Raw genomic sequence first — 15,498 nt, 5'->3', positions numbered from 1 at the left:
GATGCAGATTTTCAAGCTCTTTTCGTATGACGTTTGTGTCACGGGGCCGATAGAGAGGTCGATTCACGACTTTGAGTATGTACGGCGTCTTGTCAGTGACATCGAAAACATGGAAAACACCGTCGACTATCTCTGCCTGCTCAGATAGATCGGTCACGTTGATGGGTCGGAAAGAAGGGTATTCAATACAGGACGGATAAACCACTCTCGAGGGGTCTTCTCGGATCCTGTATCCTAGCCTTCCAAGGAAATTTGCAAAAGGCGTAGTGCAGGGCTCCTGACTATCGCGTATCACTAGAGCATTGCGTTTTCCAACTGGCTCCTCGAGGATCAGTTCAGTCACGGTGTCATCAAGGAGAGGAAGCAAAGCGTAATCTATAAGGTTGATAATGTTTTGGTACATTTTGCGTCTTTCACGCTTCGATGGCCTGGATTCGGTGGTGGAGCTGGCCAGTGTGCGACATAGCTCGCCCTTAAAGGTCACTTTTACCCACCATCTAGAGTCTTTTGAATGGTAGATAAGATATTGCGAGCGACTGCTGGGCTCTGGTTTGCCCTCCACGAGGTAGTCCTCATCCTCGCAGTACGATTTGAATTCGATCCGGGTAGGAGACATTAGGGCTGTTGACGAGGGAGTGTTAAGAGAATGACTTTTGCAAGGAAGATAATGTTGGACATGCAGAGGATCCGTAAGCAAGCATGCATGTAAGAAGTTCCCCGCCTCATAACTTCATACAATGGTTTTGAGTATGTACATGATCCTGACTGGCGGTTTAGTGGCCTTCACGTATGACAAGGCCAAGAAGTACACAAATGAGAGAGAACTTTCGGAGGTTAGGCTGGGAGTATTCTGGAACATAGTCGGATTGATATAAACCCAACCTTTGTATTTTAGTTTTTTTCGACTATGTCAGTGAATAGTCTCATCTCTTTTGGCTACTAGGGATCCTTAGACGCCATGCACTGAGCGAGCCATGTCGTGTGAAGTAACCAGAGTTAGCGACAAGGTCATTATCTATCCGTCTCCTCATTATATATGCACAAATAAACCCCAATAAAGCATCTTTTTATCTAAATCATGATACAAAAGCCACTCGCCATGCTATCCGCAGCTCCATCAACGCACCAGCCGTCATGCCTTGACATCCCACGCCCAACCCGCCTTTGCTATCCTCGCAGCTATCGCCGCTAACGCCCCGACAAGAATGGACGTGGCAGCAAATATCTGCGCGTAGAGATAACTCCCCCCAGCGCGGTGGATCAACGCCCCCTCGATCGCAGGCCCCGTCAGCGTCGCAATACTCACAATGCTGAGTATCATGCCCACGCGCGTGCCTGTCTTCTTGATATCCGGGCTCATTGTCGTAATGGACGCGGGGAAGAGGGCCTGCGCCGCGCCACCCACAACCCCATACACGGCCGCAAACGCATACAGCCCGCCCTGCGTCGACACCGGGATCCAGCAGTAGATCAAGACGCTAGAGGCCAGGCTACTGGGGATGAGCGTGTTGAGGCGGCCCAGCACCCTGTCCCCGATGAGGGTGGGCACGATGCGGCCGACGACGCCGACGCCGTTGAGCACGAGCACCAGGTCCTGGGTGTGTTCGATGCCGATGCGGTCGCGGGCAAAGGTGCCGAGGTAGAAGAAGGCAAAGTACAGCCCCCAGAAGTTGAGGAACATGCTCAGGGTGATGAAGACGAAGGGTCGCTCGGTGAAGGCCTCCCAGTCGATCAGGGGGCCGGTGGTGCGGGGCGGCAGACGCGGTCTGAAGAGCACAAGGCCGGGGAGATGGGTGATGAGCATGACGAGGCCGGCGGCGCGCGTCGTCCACGCGAAGCCAATGCTGTGCGTGTACAGCAGCTGGTTGACGACGACGGGGTAGACCATTCCGCCAGTGGCGGCGCCGGACGCAGCCAGGCCGACGGCGAAGGCGCGGTTCTTTTCAAAGTACGAGGACATGACGGACAGCCCCGGGGTGAAGACGAGGCCGTTCCCCAGCCCCATGCAGACGGCCTGCGCCAGGAACACCTGCCAGTATGTTTTGCAGAGCGAGAGCATGAAGATGCCGACGAGTTGCAGGAGCACGCCGGCCATGTACACGGGGCGGAAGTAGCCAGCGTCGGTGGCGCGGCCAGCCAGGACGCCAATGAAAAAGAGGAGGAAGACTTGCACGCTGCCTATCCAGGAGATCTCCGAGGCGGACTGTGTGAAGGATGCGGTGTATAGCTGCTGGTACACGGAGAAGCTGTTGCTGACGCCCCATGTGTTGAAGAAGACGAAGTGCATGCAAAGGACTTGAGTCCACGCGCGAGAGCCTCCATCGGGGGGTAGTGATAGAGAGAAGTCTGATCCGTGAGAGATTGAAGCCACTCTCGTATTCGACGGCATGTTCGAGTTGTAGTATGGGGGAAGATTAGAAGAATCTGCATGGCGTGAAGGGAGGAGATCCAGGAAGCTTATATATGTCCCTCTGGAGTGTCTGAGTGGATTTCAATTTGGAGTCATCCTGTTAGCTGCTTTTCAAGATATTAGATCGGCAAATGTCCATGTGTTCCAACCACGGATTCGGCTGACGGATGTAGATTTTACGTATACAGAAGTTGTGTAGTTACTGCTGGGACCTCGTATACGGACATTGGTACAACATTAAAGGTAAACATGACTTCTCGCTTGTTCAAATCTCCTTTTTGAAGCCACATCTCAAAATCTACACCCATTACTTGCACATTGTTCACTTCCACGCCCTGTGTCACTGCAACTCCGCTATACCCGTTCTTCCGCAATACCCGCAGTACCCGCTCTACTCCCGCAATAAGCACTCGCATATTATGGGATTTCCCCATCTTGAGTCATCCTGCTCGGGGCAAATGTTGGAGAGTATCAAATAGGCTGCCATGACTCGGCATTTGCCGAAAGTTGATGCTTATTGGAGCGGTCACTGGTATAAAAGTCGGGGAAATATGAAGATATATCACTAATCTCATGTATCACTTTAGCCACTATGAACAACGTTTATAAGGATTTCCATCTTGATAGATATGTTGTTCCGTAAGAGCTGTAGCTTCAGTCCAATCTTCTATCAGCGGTGTTGGGGTTGATGTCGCCAGCCACATATACAGGAAAGTGGAATGTAATTGGGCTATGTCTGTCCCTAGCATGGGTGCCCTCCTGCGGGACTGTAAGGTCGAAAGAGATGAGCAATAGAGACACGCAGGCATCTGGGTCTTGTAGCCTTGTTGCGTGGGTGAACGGGTTGGTTGATAAGGGAGTGATGTTAAGGGTGCCCGGGGATATCATGATCGTACAGGATAACTGGGAAACGACACGATGTCCCCAAGGGACTCGGAGAGACTGTGTTGTGTCGTGTAGGATTTGGGTCTCGCCAGGAATCAAGATGAGAGACTCCGAGTCTGCACAGTCCAGCTGGACAGACTCGAGGGAACTGCAGATACTGCTCCTTTCTCGGAGATGCGTACAGTTGCCACTTGGTGACTTGTTTACCCTGAACTCGCGCAATAGGGTGGTAGGCGGCTCCAGAGCTATATACTCCAGAGCTATATATCTTTATTGGGGCTTAGAGCGATACTAGAAACTCGGTGTGGACCTATCTTTAGTTACTATTCTCATGTTGTCGGGGCTTGGATGCTGGGGTTGGATGAACTGGCCCTAATATATACTCCTTATCGGGAGGATTAGGCAAGTAGGTATGTATTCTCTAACTATATCGTGTTTACCTTCATTTTTGTCCTTGCCGCTTTCGCTATTAGTTCTAGATTAACATGTCTGTCTACTTATAGAAGCTGTTAAATCTTACTCTGTTAGTTAGGCTATAAACATGGTGTAAATCAGATCGAGAAGAATTCTTTCATACAATGCAAGAGTTGGCCAAACTCTTCAACAAGCTTTTGCTGTTAATCTTGACTATGTAGATTAGATGTTCGCCTCTCGTTAGCCAAAAGGCCTAGTACTAAACGAGGACAGACCGAGCCTAATGGTAGATAATACCCGGATCATTTCGAATAGAATATTCCTTTAGACCCTACATGCGAAGCTAGGTTGAACGTGAAGTGCAAGCCTGCTCCGCGACACTTGTCGCACCAAACTGTGCCCGCGTGAGAATCCTGGTAATTATAGCGTTGGTTTTCGAAGGGACATCCCAATCCCAACCCATGACTGATGCCCCCGAATGGACGGGGGTGTAGACCACGCCAAATTCGTTGGCGTGGGAGCTGTGAACGATCTGCAGCAGCAGAAGACTTTACCACTTTATTTTGCCTGACAGGACGAGCTTGAGATTAAGTTGAGGACTGTCACGCTACTTCAAATCATCCAAAAGACTGCGCGTGCTACGATCCAAATCAGTCAGAATGCAGCATTGGGTTTGATATAAGGTTCCAGGAGGGGTAATCAGTCACACTCATGCATCCACTGCAGTCATTCAGCCAACGATTCTAGCCGTGCATGAGGTGGAGAAGATCAAAGGGGACTAGTGCTCAACACACTCGTCAATAATGATCCAGCCAAGATGTTGTAGCGAGACAAGCGCGGTGAAAAGCTCCGGGATAAGCAACCTGCAAGGAAGACCTTGAGAGGTGGACTTGATCATCGTCAGATTTGCTTTTGATACTCCCGACTGCGTGGGATGGGCATGCCGTATCCACTCTTTTTGAGTATACTAATGTCTGATGGAATGACACATGCATGTAGTTGGTCGGATGGCATGTCCCTGGACGATCGATCTGTAGGGTCTGTACTGTAGAAGTGGGGAGATTCTACTCTGTAGCTGGATGGATTGATTCTCTTACTTTGTATTCTGCTACCTGCTACGGAGTATCTCTGCGGATTACCCCTGTGCCCAGTAGGTGGGGGATGACGTAGCAGCGGTGCGAGCGCATTCTGTAGTAATCAGTAAGGTACCTAAGGTATCGACTCTGGTAATCGTATGAACAATGGCATTGTTGTATTCTGTTTGGTACGAGAATAACGGGTATGGGATGTAACGGAGACTCCACCGTCGGCTTTCTCCCGACATCGGTGACAATCAATCATCTCACTGACCAGGAGGAGGTGGACAGAAATACAAGAAATAAGAAATACAGAATACAATAAATGCGCAAGTAATGTCAGGATTCCACGTGCGTGCATCTCGACAGATCTGATGCCTACTAGGGAGCTACCAGATAGAAAAGTCCTGCTTGTATGCCTATTAGTACAGTACAGATGAGATCCGATTATCACGATCAGATATGATTGATACCGAGGGGAACCATGGATCCATCTGCCCATTTTCCCATTTTTTCCGAGCGAGAAAAACTCGAGAGGCGAAAACGGCATGAAGAGAGCCGTCGCGATGGATCCGCTTGCTCTTTCGTCATCCCATCAGATAATTTTAGTCTCTTTTTCTGCCAGAGACTAACTATTATTTAATTTTTTTTTTCTATTTTCTTTTATTTCTTTTATTTCTCTTATTTCTCTTATTTCTTTTGATTTTCGACCTGCTTCTCCTATTTAGAGCTTCGGGTCCCTACATGTGAACTCTCCACCTTCTCTTCTCTTCTCTTCTTCTTCACCATCCTCTTCTTCCCTCCTCCTCCTCCTCCCCATGCAGTCGGTCCAGCACAAGCCCACCGGCTCCCAGAGCTATCGCACCATGTCCGCTCACAGAGCCCCCTCCCGTCTGAAACCAGCCCATCAGGATGAGATGCACGATCTGCTCTGTGTAGGTTTCGGGCCCGCCTCGCTCGCCATCGCAACGGCGCTCCACGATGCTCTGGATCCCTGCCTCAACAAGTCCGGCGTGCCCGCCGGCTGGCAGCCCAAGGTCGCCTTTATCGAGCGCCAGAAGCAGTTCGCCTGGCACTCGGGCATGCTGGTGCCCGGCTCCAAGATGCAGATCTCCTTCATCAAGGACCTCGCCACGCTCCGCGACCCCCGCAGTAGCTTCACCTTCCTGAACTACCTGCACCAGAAAGACCGCCTCATCCACTTCACCAACCTGAGCACCTTTCTGCCCGCCCGCGTCGAGTTCGAGGACTACATGCGCTGGTGCGCCGCCCACTTTGCCGACCTCGTCGCCTACGGCGAGGAGGTCGTCGACGTGCGCCCTGGCAAGTCGGACCCGGCCGGCGCGGTCGTCGACTACTTCACGGTGACGTCGCGGAATGTCGAGACCGGCGAGCTCACCACCCGCCACGCCCGGAAAGTGGTGCTGGCGCTCGGCGGCCGCGCAAAGCTCCCGGACGGCCTGCCCCGCGACCCCCGCATCCTGCACTCCTCGCAGTACTGCACGGCCCTGCCCGCCCTGCTGCCGCACGACCGCGCGCCCTACAACATCGCCGTGCTGGGGTCCGGCCAGTCCGCCGCCGAGATCTTCCACGACCTGCAGAAGCGGTATCCCAACGCCCGCACGACTCTCATCATGCGCGACACGGCCATGCGGCCCAGCGACGACTCCCCATTGTACGTTTTTCTGTTCTTTAATTTCCCCCATCATCAAGACATCCGCTAACAACTTGTCTTCAGTGTAAATGAAGTCTTCAACCCCGAGCGGGTCGACAAATTCTACCAGCTCACCCCGGCCGAGCGCCAGCGCTCCCTGGCCGCCAACAAAGCCACCAACTACAGCGTCGTGCGGCTCGAGCTGATCGAGGACATCTACAACACCATGTACCTGCAGCGCGTGCGCACGCCCGACGAGACGCAGTGGCAGCACCGCATCCTGTCCGGCCGCAAGATCACGCGCGTCGAGCACCACGCCCGCGACCGCCGCATGCGCCTGCACATCAAGCCCGCCAAGGACGCCGCCGGCGACGCCAAGGAGGTCCTCGAGGTCGACGCCCTGATGGTCGCGACGGGCTACGTGCGCAACGCCCACGAGTCGCTGCTCCAGCACGTCCAGCACCTGCGGCCCGCCGGCCAGGAGGTCTGGACGCCACACCGCGACTACCGCGTGCAGATGGACGCCGCCAAGGTCAGTGGACAGGCGGGCATCTGGTTGCAGGGGTGTAATGAGCAGACGCACGGGCTGAGTGATAGTCTTTTGTCGGTGCTGGCGGCGCGCGGCGGGGAGATGGTCGCTTCGTTGTTTGGGGAGGAGTTGGCGGGCGCGGCGGTGCCGGACACCCGGGTGCGCGCGATGCTGTAGGGGGAAAATTTGTATTGATTACGGAGTATATTATACTATATTATTGCTGAGTTGATCAGATACCGTTTTGATTCTTTAGAGGATTCAGTATGCAGGCATTTGCATGAGTATACGATAGCTGAGGTAGGACCTCCGGTACCTAGGTATCTAGGTAGCTAAGGTAGGTACTGTAGGTACAGTAGGTAGAGAGATCGATTATCAGATCAGATTCTTTATCAGATGGCGCCACACCACCAAAAGGGAAACATGGAGTCTCGCTTCCTCTCGCCTAGGCCCTACCGAATACACTAGCCCAGCCTCCACTGCAATTTCTGCAGCCCCACTCGTTATCTGATGATCTGACGAAGCCTGAGTACTAGGTCGGTTATGTCCCTAGGAGTAGGTATGTATTCTTCTCAATTGAGAACAGTGGATGTCTACTTAATGCAATGCATTCCTAAAGTCCAGCTACAACACAACAGAAAGAATCAAGATAATGATCTAATCACTGATTGATAATCCCGCCAAGCCCCCAACCACCCGCACTAACCGCAACAAGAATCCCGGCCAGGCGGAGTCCTGAATAAAAACCCCCGAAACCTGCAACCTGCATGTCTTGGCCCGATTCCAGTTCCTCCCTAGGTAGTACTCATATCCTAATACGATTGAATAAGAAAAAAGAAAGCGACAGAGAAAAACAAAGAATATCCCGCAACGGAGTCCGCCCCAAAATCAGCCCACTCGGCTCTCCCCTCCACTCTGGGTTGGCAACTTGGCTGGTCCGATGCTATATTGCTGATCGTAGTCTTTTCTAGCCCGAACCTAATGCCTGCCTAGGTTGGGACGGAGTTTCCATTATGTACTGGTTTTCGTGCAATTTCCACTGGTTAGCTGAGTCTGTGGTCTGATCGGCTCAGGGGGAGTTTCAGGGTCTGCTGCCGCGTAACTACTACGGAGTAACTACAGTCTGCAGAAAGATTGTGAGAAGTAGGCTGGGTAGGGCTGTAGATCTTCAGGCCCCCTGACACTATGCGCAACTATGCAGGGACCAGAACCATGTCGACTGTCTACTACCTACGGAGTGTATTGTACCTGCGGTGTGACTGAGATGTCTCACGGCCAGAGATTGATAACCAGCTTCCGAGATAAGATCCTAGCGCCCCATCCGCTTCCGCTTCTCCTGGTTCCGGCGGTCAAGGCCTTGCGACATCGGATGTTTCGGTATATACCTTACCGTCGTAGTAAAAGAAAGTATTGTACATCGTATTACTGTGTACTTACTCCACGTACCTAAGGTACATACAGTACACAAGGCTGCCTCAATATCTACTATTACCTAGGTATACTACCATACAACCACCGGCTCTATCCTCGCTATATCATGCAAAAGATCATGTCATCCGCGTCGTTATCCCCCATGCCAATCCCACCCCCATCACTAACTACACCGGCTCGTCTCCCGCCAGGCTGTGATACGCACCGCCCCGATGCATCCGCGACGGCACCTCGTACATCCGCGTGTAGTTGACCACCTCGCCGCCGAGCATCGCCGCACCAGGCTCGCGGCGTCCAAACACCGGCGCCGGGTCGCACCAGAAATCCCGACAGTTCGTGACCACGCCTCGGGACCAGGGGTTGCGCGGACGGGCCGCACCGCCGGGCCCGTCGCGCAGGCCGTCGCGCGCTGTCGCGAAGAACGTGTCGATGCCCAGCAGCGACGACCACTGCTTGAGACAGCCGTGTTTGCGGTGGCGATGCGGGCCGCCTCGGCCCACGGCTGGGTTGGGCCCCTGGCCGGACGCGGACAGCCCTGCGGCGTCGAGCGAGGTCGTGCCCGCCGTCATGGCGGAGGCGAACGCCCGCGAGCTCGGGTAGCCCCGGTCGATCGAGTGGCCGCGCATGTTCTCGTACGTCGTCTGGTTGCGCGAGATTTGCACCAGCTGCACGGCGCAGAGCATCGTAACCCAGACCAGCTGAATGACAACCCACACGTCCAGGACCAGAGTGAACGTGTCCCTGAGCACGTAGCCGCAGAGCGTATCGTTGATCACGTTGCATTGGGGGTTGGCGGGGGCGGGCAGGACGTTGATGTCTGGATATGTGAGAAGAGTGTCAAATTGCGGCATGGGGGAACTCACAGTTAAAGGTAAGCTGGATAAACAGGATGATGCCGACTTCGAGACAGACAATGTATAGGACAAAATGGCGCAGGTTGTTGGCGCCAACACAGTTATCGATCCAAGGACAATGACTGCAGAGGTTAGCTTGATCGGACAGCGGACCAGGCATTACTTACTGGTCATGCTTCGCCACGCAGCGCCCGCAACGCTTGCAATGTTTGCTCCGCAGCGGCTTCCGGACCATGCAGGACACGCAGAAATTCTCCTCGTCAAACTTCCATTCCTGGAACAGATCCGAGATGACCGCCCGCTGCTGGTTCCGGCTGCCGAGCTTGGGCACGAAGCCCGGGTCTCCAATCATCGCAAAGATGTAAAAGTACGTCGTCAGACAATAAAACAGCACGAAGAAGAAATTCAAAAAGGGCGACGTCGAGTACGTCGCGGGCATCACATGCAGGACGTATCGGACACCGACCCAGAACAAAGAACCAGCAAAGACGCCAGCAAGATACGGCTGCAATAGTCAGTTAGCGGTAACACATACCAACGTCACGGGCACATACAGTTTTTTGAAGGATCCGGTACTCAGAAGGCCCTTTACTGGCGATCTTCTGAGCCACCCATTGCAGTCCAAACAGCGCCACAAGCGTGATCGGGATCGCAGCGTAGATCACCATGTTGCTGAGGATCCACACGGCGACAAACACCATCATGAAAGGCCACAGGAAAAAGAACTTGGACATGACGCTCTTGTTCCGCACCCAGGATCCCATTCCCATCGGGAGGACCTTTGCATTCCCGTCGAAATCATACCCACACTCGTCCAGAGCACGGTACCACGCCCGCGTGGTGTTCATCTCTCCCGCCACGACCGCAGGCGTCTTGCCATCACTCGTCTTAGCGAACCGATCCCCGCCGTACTCCAAAATCTTCAGGACACACGGCAGCGACCCCTTGACCAGCGCCCAGTGGAGCGGCGCGAGCCCACCATCATCCACGGCGTTCGGGTTGGCGCCCCAACGCAAGAACAGATCCACGCACGCCGGATACCCCTTGTAGGCCGCCCACATCAGCCCCGTATGGCCCTGCTGGTCGGGAACGTCGACGGGGATCTCCTGGTGCAGGAGGAGGACGAGGAGGAAGGCGTTGCCGTCGATGGTGGCCAGATGGAGGATGTTGTAGCCTTGGACGTCGGTCAGGAGCGGATCGGCGCCGTGCTGCAGGAGAAGATGGACGATATAGTAGTGACACCGCTGTGCTGCCCACATGGCCGGTGTGGCCACGGACTCTCCTCCTTTCGCGTTGACGTCGGCTCCGCAGTCGAGCAGGAACTTGCACATCGCATACTGGTTGTTGATCGCAGCCCACTAAACGCCGTCAGTATACCCCATACACTCATAAGCGGAAGGGGAACCCTCCGCAGCTGAAAACGCACATGTAATGGAGTAATCCCCTCTTCGTCCGTGTAGGTCGCCGTAAACTTCTTCTCGTCGAACAGTCTCTGCATCGCCGCGACCTCCCCTATCCGGGCCACCTGCATGATATCCTCGCCGAGGGGAATCGATCCCTTGACACCTCCGCGCTCCGGTTTCATTGTCTTGAGTTCGACGCTGGCGTCTTCGTCGCTCGTCTGGGGCGTACCCTTTCCACTGGTTGCGGACGGAGGACTCGACCCCAGACCGGCGGTGCCACCGCGCGGCGGATCGGAGGGAGACCCGGAAGACATGCTGTCTGTACTCCGGGGAATCGAGGGAGGTGTGTATCGCTGGATGGGAGACTAGAAAAAAGGACAGGTGACGAGAGACGAGGACTGGAGAAAGATTCGGCGGCTGACGATTCGCGGTCGATCTAACACATTGCGCGGCACAGACAATTCGGCAATCCGCAAGTCGATCGTGTTCCCGAAAGGGGGCGTCCCTCGTCACTCCTAACAGAGGATAGGAGGGAAAAGAAGGAAAAGAAGGAAAAAAGGGGAAGTCAAGCGCAAGAGTGATAGAAGGTGAAAGGGTTAAGAAGTTGTAGGCTACATTTTACCTTTTCTTCGTGCAGCGCGCTTTGGCCGCTCCGGATTCACGCTCGGCACGAACCAGCTAACTATCGGCCACGTTCTCACAGGCTGTCTATCCCATGGTTCTACAGCTGGAAATCTGACTGAGAATTACTATATTCGATCACTTCGAATCCTGAATACTCTGACTCTAAGACCAACCACGTTGCCAGGACACTACACTTCCAACTGTCATATTGGTAAACGCTGATTATTCAGCCGCACGCGATCAGGCAACCGCATTTCCATCCCCATCCCCGAGAACGATTCCAAGATATCGCGTCTGTTCAGACAGCATGCGGGCATCCACCCGCAGCTCAAAGTCCACCAGGAAGCAAAAACTAATCTCGAGGCGCGACAGTTCGCGCTCCGTCACGCCACCCACCTTGGCAACGCGGCTGTGCGGGTAGCTGAGGTCCTCCACGGCCTTCATGGCGACGCGCAGGCCCGCCAGCAGCAGCCGGTGCACGTTGCGCGGGTTCGGCCGAATCACCCGGTCGATCGTGACCATCCGCGTGAGGTAGAGGCTCGTCGCGAGGTAGACCGCCGTAGACATGGGACAGTACTTGTGCAGGCGCAGGAGGTAGTTCTTCAGGGTGATCGGGGGCTCGCGCTTGGAGAGAAACCGCTTCGACAGAAAGCCCTGCTGTAGACGGTCGTGTCCTGGATCCTCCGTGCTCTCCGGCCCGAAATGCAACTCCGTCACCCGCAACGAGGGTGTGACTTCCCCGCTGGACACGCTGTCGCTGCGGGAGCGCACTGGAGGGGAAGAGGCATCTTCAGGAACCTCCTCGTTCGACGTGACGAGGGTTTCGACGTGCGCGCACAGTAGATCCAGCGCCGTCGCTGGAGGCATTTCCCCTATCTTGATAGCTGGGTTTTGCCCGTTTTCTCCTGCGGCCGATCCCCCTGGTGTCTGGGTACTTTCTCTGGATGGACTTCCCACATGCTCGATTCGTTCCGAGCTAGTCATCGTGACCGGTCGTGTATCGGCGATAACGCGAGCGCACGAACGTCTGTTGGCACCGGAGCCTCCCAGTGACATGAACCTCAGATGAGATTAGCATTGTAGGACCAAGCCCGGTGTGTAGACGATGTTGAACGGCGGATCGTGGTAGGATGTGAATTGATGATTGGATTGAGGATGGAATATTCGAGCAGCACGGTGGTGGTTCGAATCGATCGAGACCGGGGATGCGCAAGGCCAGATAAGCTGCAGTGCGGTCAACACTCCACTTCTGGTGGTATCAGGATGTCAACAATACACGAGCACAAAAGAGCATCTCTCATCTCAAGCGGTGTAACCAAGTCAACTGTTCCAGCCTCCCCGGTGTAGATGGAAAGGGGGGCAGGTCATGGTGAGAGAGTGTGGAGGGGAAGAAAATCGTTGGGCGCAGACAGACGATCGAGATAAGCTTCTCCGTTCCTTGTTTGCTCCACTGCGGCATGCAACTGGCCGTCATATTACTTACTGCCTGATATCTGATATTCTATTACAATCCATACATCTACATAAACGCCATTCAATCCTCCTTATCCACCGTCAACGCCAGAAACCCTGGTACACCCTTGTAACCCACAATACAATAAACGCCTTGTCATGCATGTCATATGCTACTGCCAACGTCCATCCCGCTGTTGGGGGCTCCTCTCATAGACGATTCTCTCGCTCCCCGACCGGGTCAATCGAGATCGCTCGGATGATCTCCAAGGCATCGAGACGCCATGGAGAAACCCCTCGCGCGTTCTTCGTCGGCGGCCCTCTTCCACCACCGACTGCCCTTGTTGTGCGATCTCACGATTGCCCACTTGGATGATTCGGGGTCGTAGACGGTTCGACCGGGGCGGAGGGGACGTCCTGGCTGTCGCGGGTCTTCTCACCACAACCGGCGATGGCCCCCTTCTGAATGATGAGTGACGGTCACGACACAGACTGCGATCGATATGCACATACCTCCGGGTGGTGCTTGGAGCGGGGCCCTGACTCCGACCGGACGTCTCGGGACCAGGAGACCGGTTTCTCGCACGGTTCTCGTTGAACTCAACATCAGGTGCGAAGCGTACCTGGCGCACTACCGGGCTACGATTCCGCTGGCGCCCTCGGCTAGTAGAGCGGTCGTTGTGGATTTCAACCGTCGGCCGTCGCCGAGGCCGCTCACGCTCCGGACTTGGTGTCCGCACTCTGGGTAGACGGATTCTCCGTATCGGTTGAATTGCGATCGTGCCCGATTCATCAACTGCAGGTGTGTCTGTGTCCCCTTCGGGCTCTCTGGTCTCCACGCTCCGACTCCTCCGTGGTGAGATCGACTGGATCCGCAGAGAGCTGCTTCTTCTCTGTAGCGATCTGATTTGGACATCCCGCGGTGGATCCACGATGAATGGACGAGGTGATCGGCCCCGACCTCTGGGTCTGGATGTTCCCGTCTCGTCCTCCCGTCGTGACACCCTCCTGAGAAACGGGAAGCCGAATCTCAGTGGTCGACTGCGCACGGGGGATGACGAGAGAGAGATGGACGAGAGGCTTCGCCGTGGGCGTGGTTCGATGACTGGAGATTGCGGAGGCGCCATGGTGCGTGAGCTTCGCGGGCGTGCGTATCGAATGTACTGGAGATCGATGGGTTCTTGCGCGCGACGCTGCCGGGAGGGTTCGAGACTGACGGGGAAGATTCGTACGCGGATTGTATTTCTTGTGCGTATTTCCATGGAATCTGTGCTGCTGGACCTTCCGGTCAGGCACATCGTCTTGCCTCACGCCTGTGTCTGGATTGTTGCCCTTCTCGGGCTGCACGGTGCTAGAGTTACGTTGCAGGTTGGGTATTGCGCCGCTCAAACGGCTCAGTGGAGCAATATATAGATTTGAACTGTCGCAGGAACAATGAGTTCTATTTCGAAACAGAGTCGTCGTCGAACAAAGAGCCGGCCAACAACGTCTCGACATACTAATATAAACAACAAAGGCGCAATCCGGTACCTTGCTGCGGCCCGCATATAAACCAGCCGGGGGATCAAACAGACAAAGTCAGTGACCACCGGCATGTGGTGGCAGTCATGGGTGCGCCGCGCCTGATTGGAGTGGAATCCGAGGGCGTGCAGAACAAAGGCATAATAGTCAAGGACACTCTTTGTTGTGATTGTTTCACGGGACAAAGAATAAGATTCGACAGGCGGCTGAGGGCTTTCTTTTAAAGAACTGCAAGCGGAGGAGGTCCATGATGGTATTTTCCAGGATCGCATTGTATGCAGACCGTCCACTGCGGCCCACCAGATCCATTGGCGGATCGCGCTTGATGGAAATTTTTTTCTTCTTTGCGCCTGCATGAAGACCTGCAGCTGAACCAACACTCTGGGCACAAAGTAGCTCCCGATGACTATTTGGGCGGAAGCCTTGGTGCACATGGTGGCCTTCGGAGGTGTGGCTGCTCCTCGGTCACAGGGCGCATTTCAAGTCAGCCGGGCAGCGCACACAAAGACGGCCGCCGTCGCGGACAGATGACATCACCCCATGGATTCCCGCTTGTCTGCCGACTTCCTAGTTGAAACCATGTCGGAATCGAGAGAAGAGCCTCACCCTAACCTGCAGGGACGCGGGAAGAAGCGTTGGACAACGTGCGCTTTCAATAGACTTGCAGGGTTCCTGAGTGTGGCTTAAGCTCGTCGTAGGCAGCATTATTTCGTTGACAGGATGACTGAGACATTGCCACACAACATGACAGGGTTGGTCTGCCTTACCAGCCATGTGGACAGAAGCGACGCAGGTGTGGATGAGTGGGTGTGTTGATAATGATGGTGGTGGTGATGATGATAGCGGTGACTGCGGCTGTGTGGCGCAGAACGACCTCCTGCACCAGCCACAATCACCGACGAATCATCGCGTTAGATACCCGAGGTGAGAGACGAAAACAAGGAATTCTTCTTCTGTCCTGGTGAGGACTTCTTTGCGGTTCCATCGACCGGACTGGGATGACTCAACCATCATCGACCGTTCATCGCCCGTCTCAATATTCACCCTCATCCAACCGTGGCCGCGGGACTATAAAGTCACCTCACCTGGACCAGAATATGCTACCGTCAAGGACAATATATTAGGCCTGGCGACCAGTGCCCGAAGTGAGTGTAAGTTTGTGCGAGTGAATACTGCCTTGGGTGCACCGTCGAGCACCGTAATTACATCTAGAGAACACGAGGCACTGTCCACATACCTAACTCA

General features: G+C 54.6%; 5 protein-coding genes across 5 annotated transcripts; 1 reads left to right on the top strand and 4 right to left on the bottom strand.

Moving 5' to 3' along the window:
* Positions 1-1,132: 1,132 nt before the first annotated feature.
* On the bottom strand, positions 1,133-2,389 carry ATEG_06880 (uncharacterized protein; the record flags this gene model as incomplete). The annotated part of the gene is made up of 1 exon (XM_001209566.1): positions 1,133-2,389. One exon carries the CDS (start codon positions 2,387-2,389, stop codon positions 1,133-1,135), a length of 1,257 nt encoding a protein of 418 aa, XP_001209566.1.
* Positions 2,390-5,651: 3,262 nt separating this feature from the next.
* ATEG_06879 (uncharacterized protein) lies at positions 5,652-7,145 on the top strand (the record flags this gene model as incomplete). Its single annotated transcript, XM_001209565.1, has 2 exons — positions 5,652-6,460; positions 6,524-7,145. The coding sequence occupies 2 exons, from the start codon at positions 5,652-5,654 to the stop codon at positions 7,143-7,145; spliced, it is 1,431 nt and encodes a 476-aa protein (XP_001209565.1).
* Positions 7,146-8,566: 1,421 nt separating this feature from the next.
* On the bottom strand, positions 8,567-10,970 carry ATEG_06878 (ankyrin repeat domain-containing DHHC palmitoyltransferase family protein; the record flags this gene model as incomplete). Its single annotated transcript, XM_001209564.1, has 5 exons — positions 8,567-9,216; positions 9,263-9,375; positions 9,421-9,758; positions 9,808-10,611; positions 10,680-10,970. 5 exons carry the CDS (start codon positions 10,968-10,970, stop codon positions 8,567-8,569), a joined length of 2,196 nt encoding a protein of 731 aa, XP_001209564.1.
* A 550-nt stretch (positions 10,971-11,520) lies between these two features.
* Positions 11,521-12,264, bottom strand: ATEG_06877 (putative cyclin-dependent protein kinase complex component; the record flags this gene model as incomplete). Its single annotated transcript, XM_001209563.1, has 1 exon — positions 11,521-12,264. The coding sequence occupies one exon, from the start codon at positions 12,262-12,264 to the stop codon at positions 11,521-11,523; it is 744 nt and encodes a 247-aa protein (XP_001209563.1).
* A 1,260-nt stretch (positions 12,265-13,524) lies between these two features.
* Positions 13,525-14,687, bottom strand: ATEG_06876 (uncharacterized protein; the record flags this gene model as incomplete). Its single annotated transcript, XM_001209562.1, has 2 exons — positions 13,525-14,004; positions 14,232-14,687. The coding sequence occupies 2 exons, from the start codon at positions 14,685-14,687 to the stop codon at positions 13,525-13,527; spliced, it is 936 nt and encodes a 311-aa protein (XP_001209562.1).
* Positions 14,688-15,498: the final 811 nt, after the last annotated feature.

The sequence above is a fragment of the Aspergillus terreus genome, genomic scaffold (genome assembly GCF_000149615.1).
Source record: "Aspergillus terreus NIH2624 scaffold_10 genomic scaffold, whole genome shotgun sequence".
In the NCBI taxonomy this organism is placed as follows: Eukaryota; Fungi; Ascomycota; class Eurotiomycetes; order Eurotiales; family Aspergillaceae; genus Aspergillus; species Aspergillus terreus.
The sequence above is the reverse complement of the archived record's forward strand: the minus strand, read 5'-3'. Positions and strand labels throughout refer to the sequence as shown.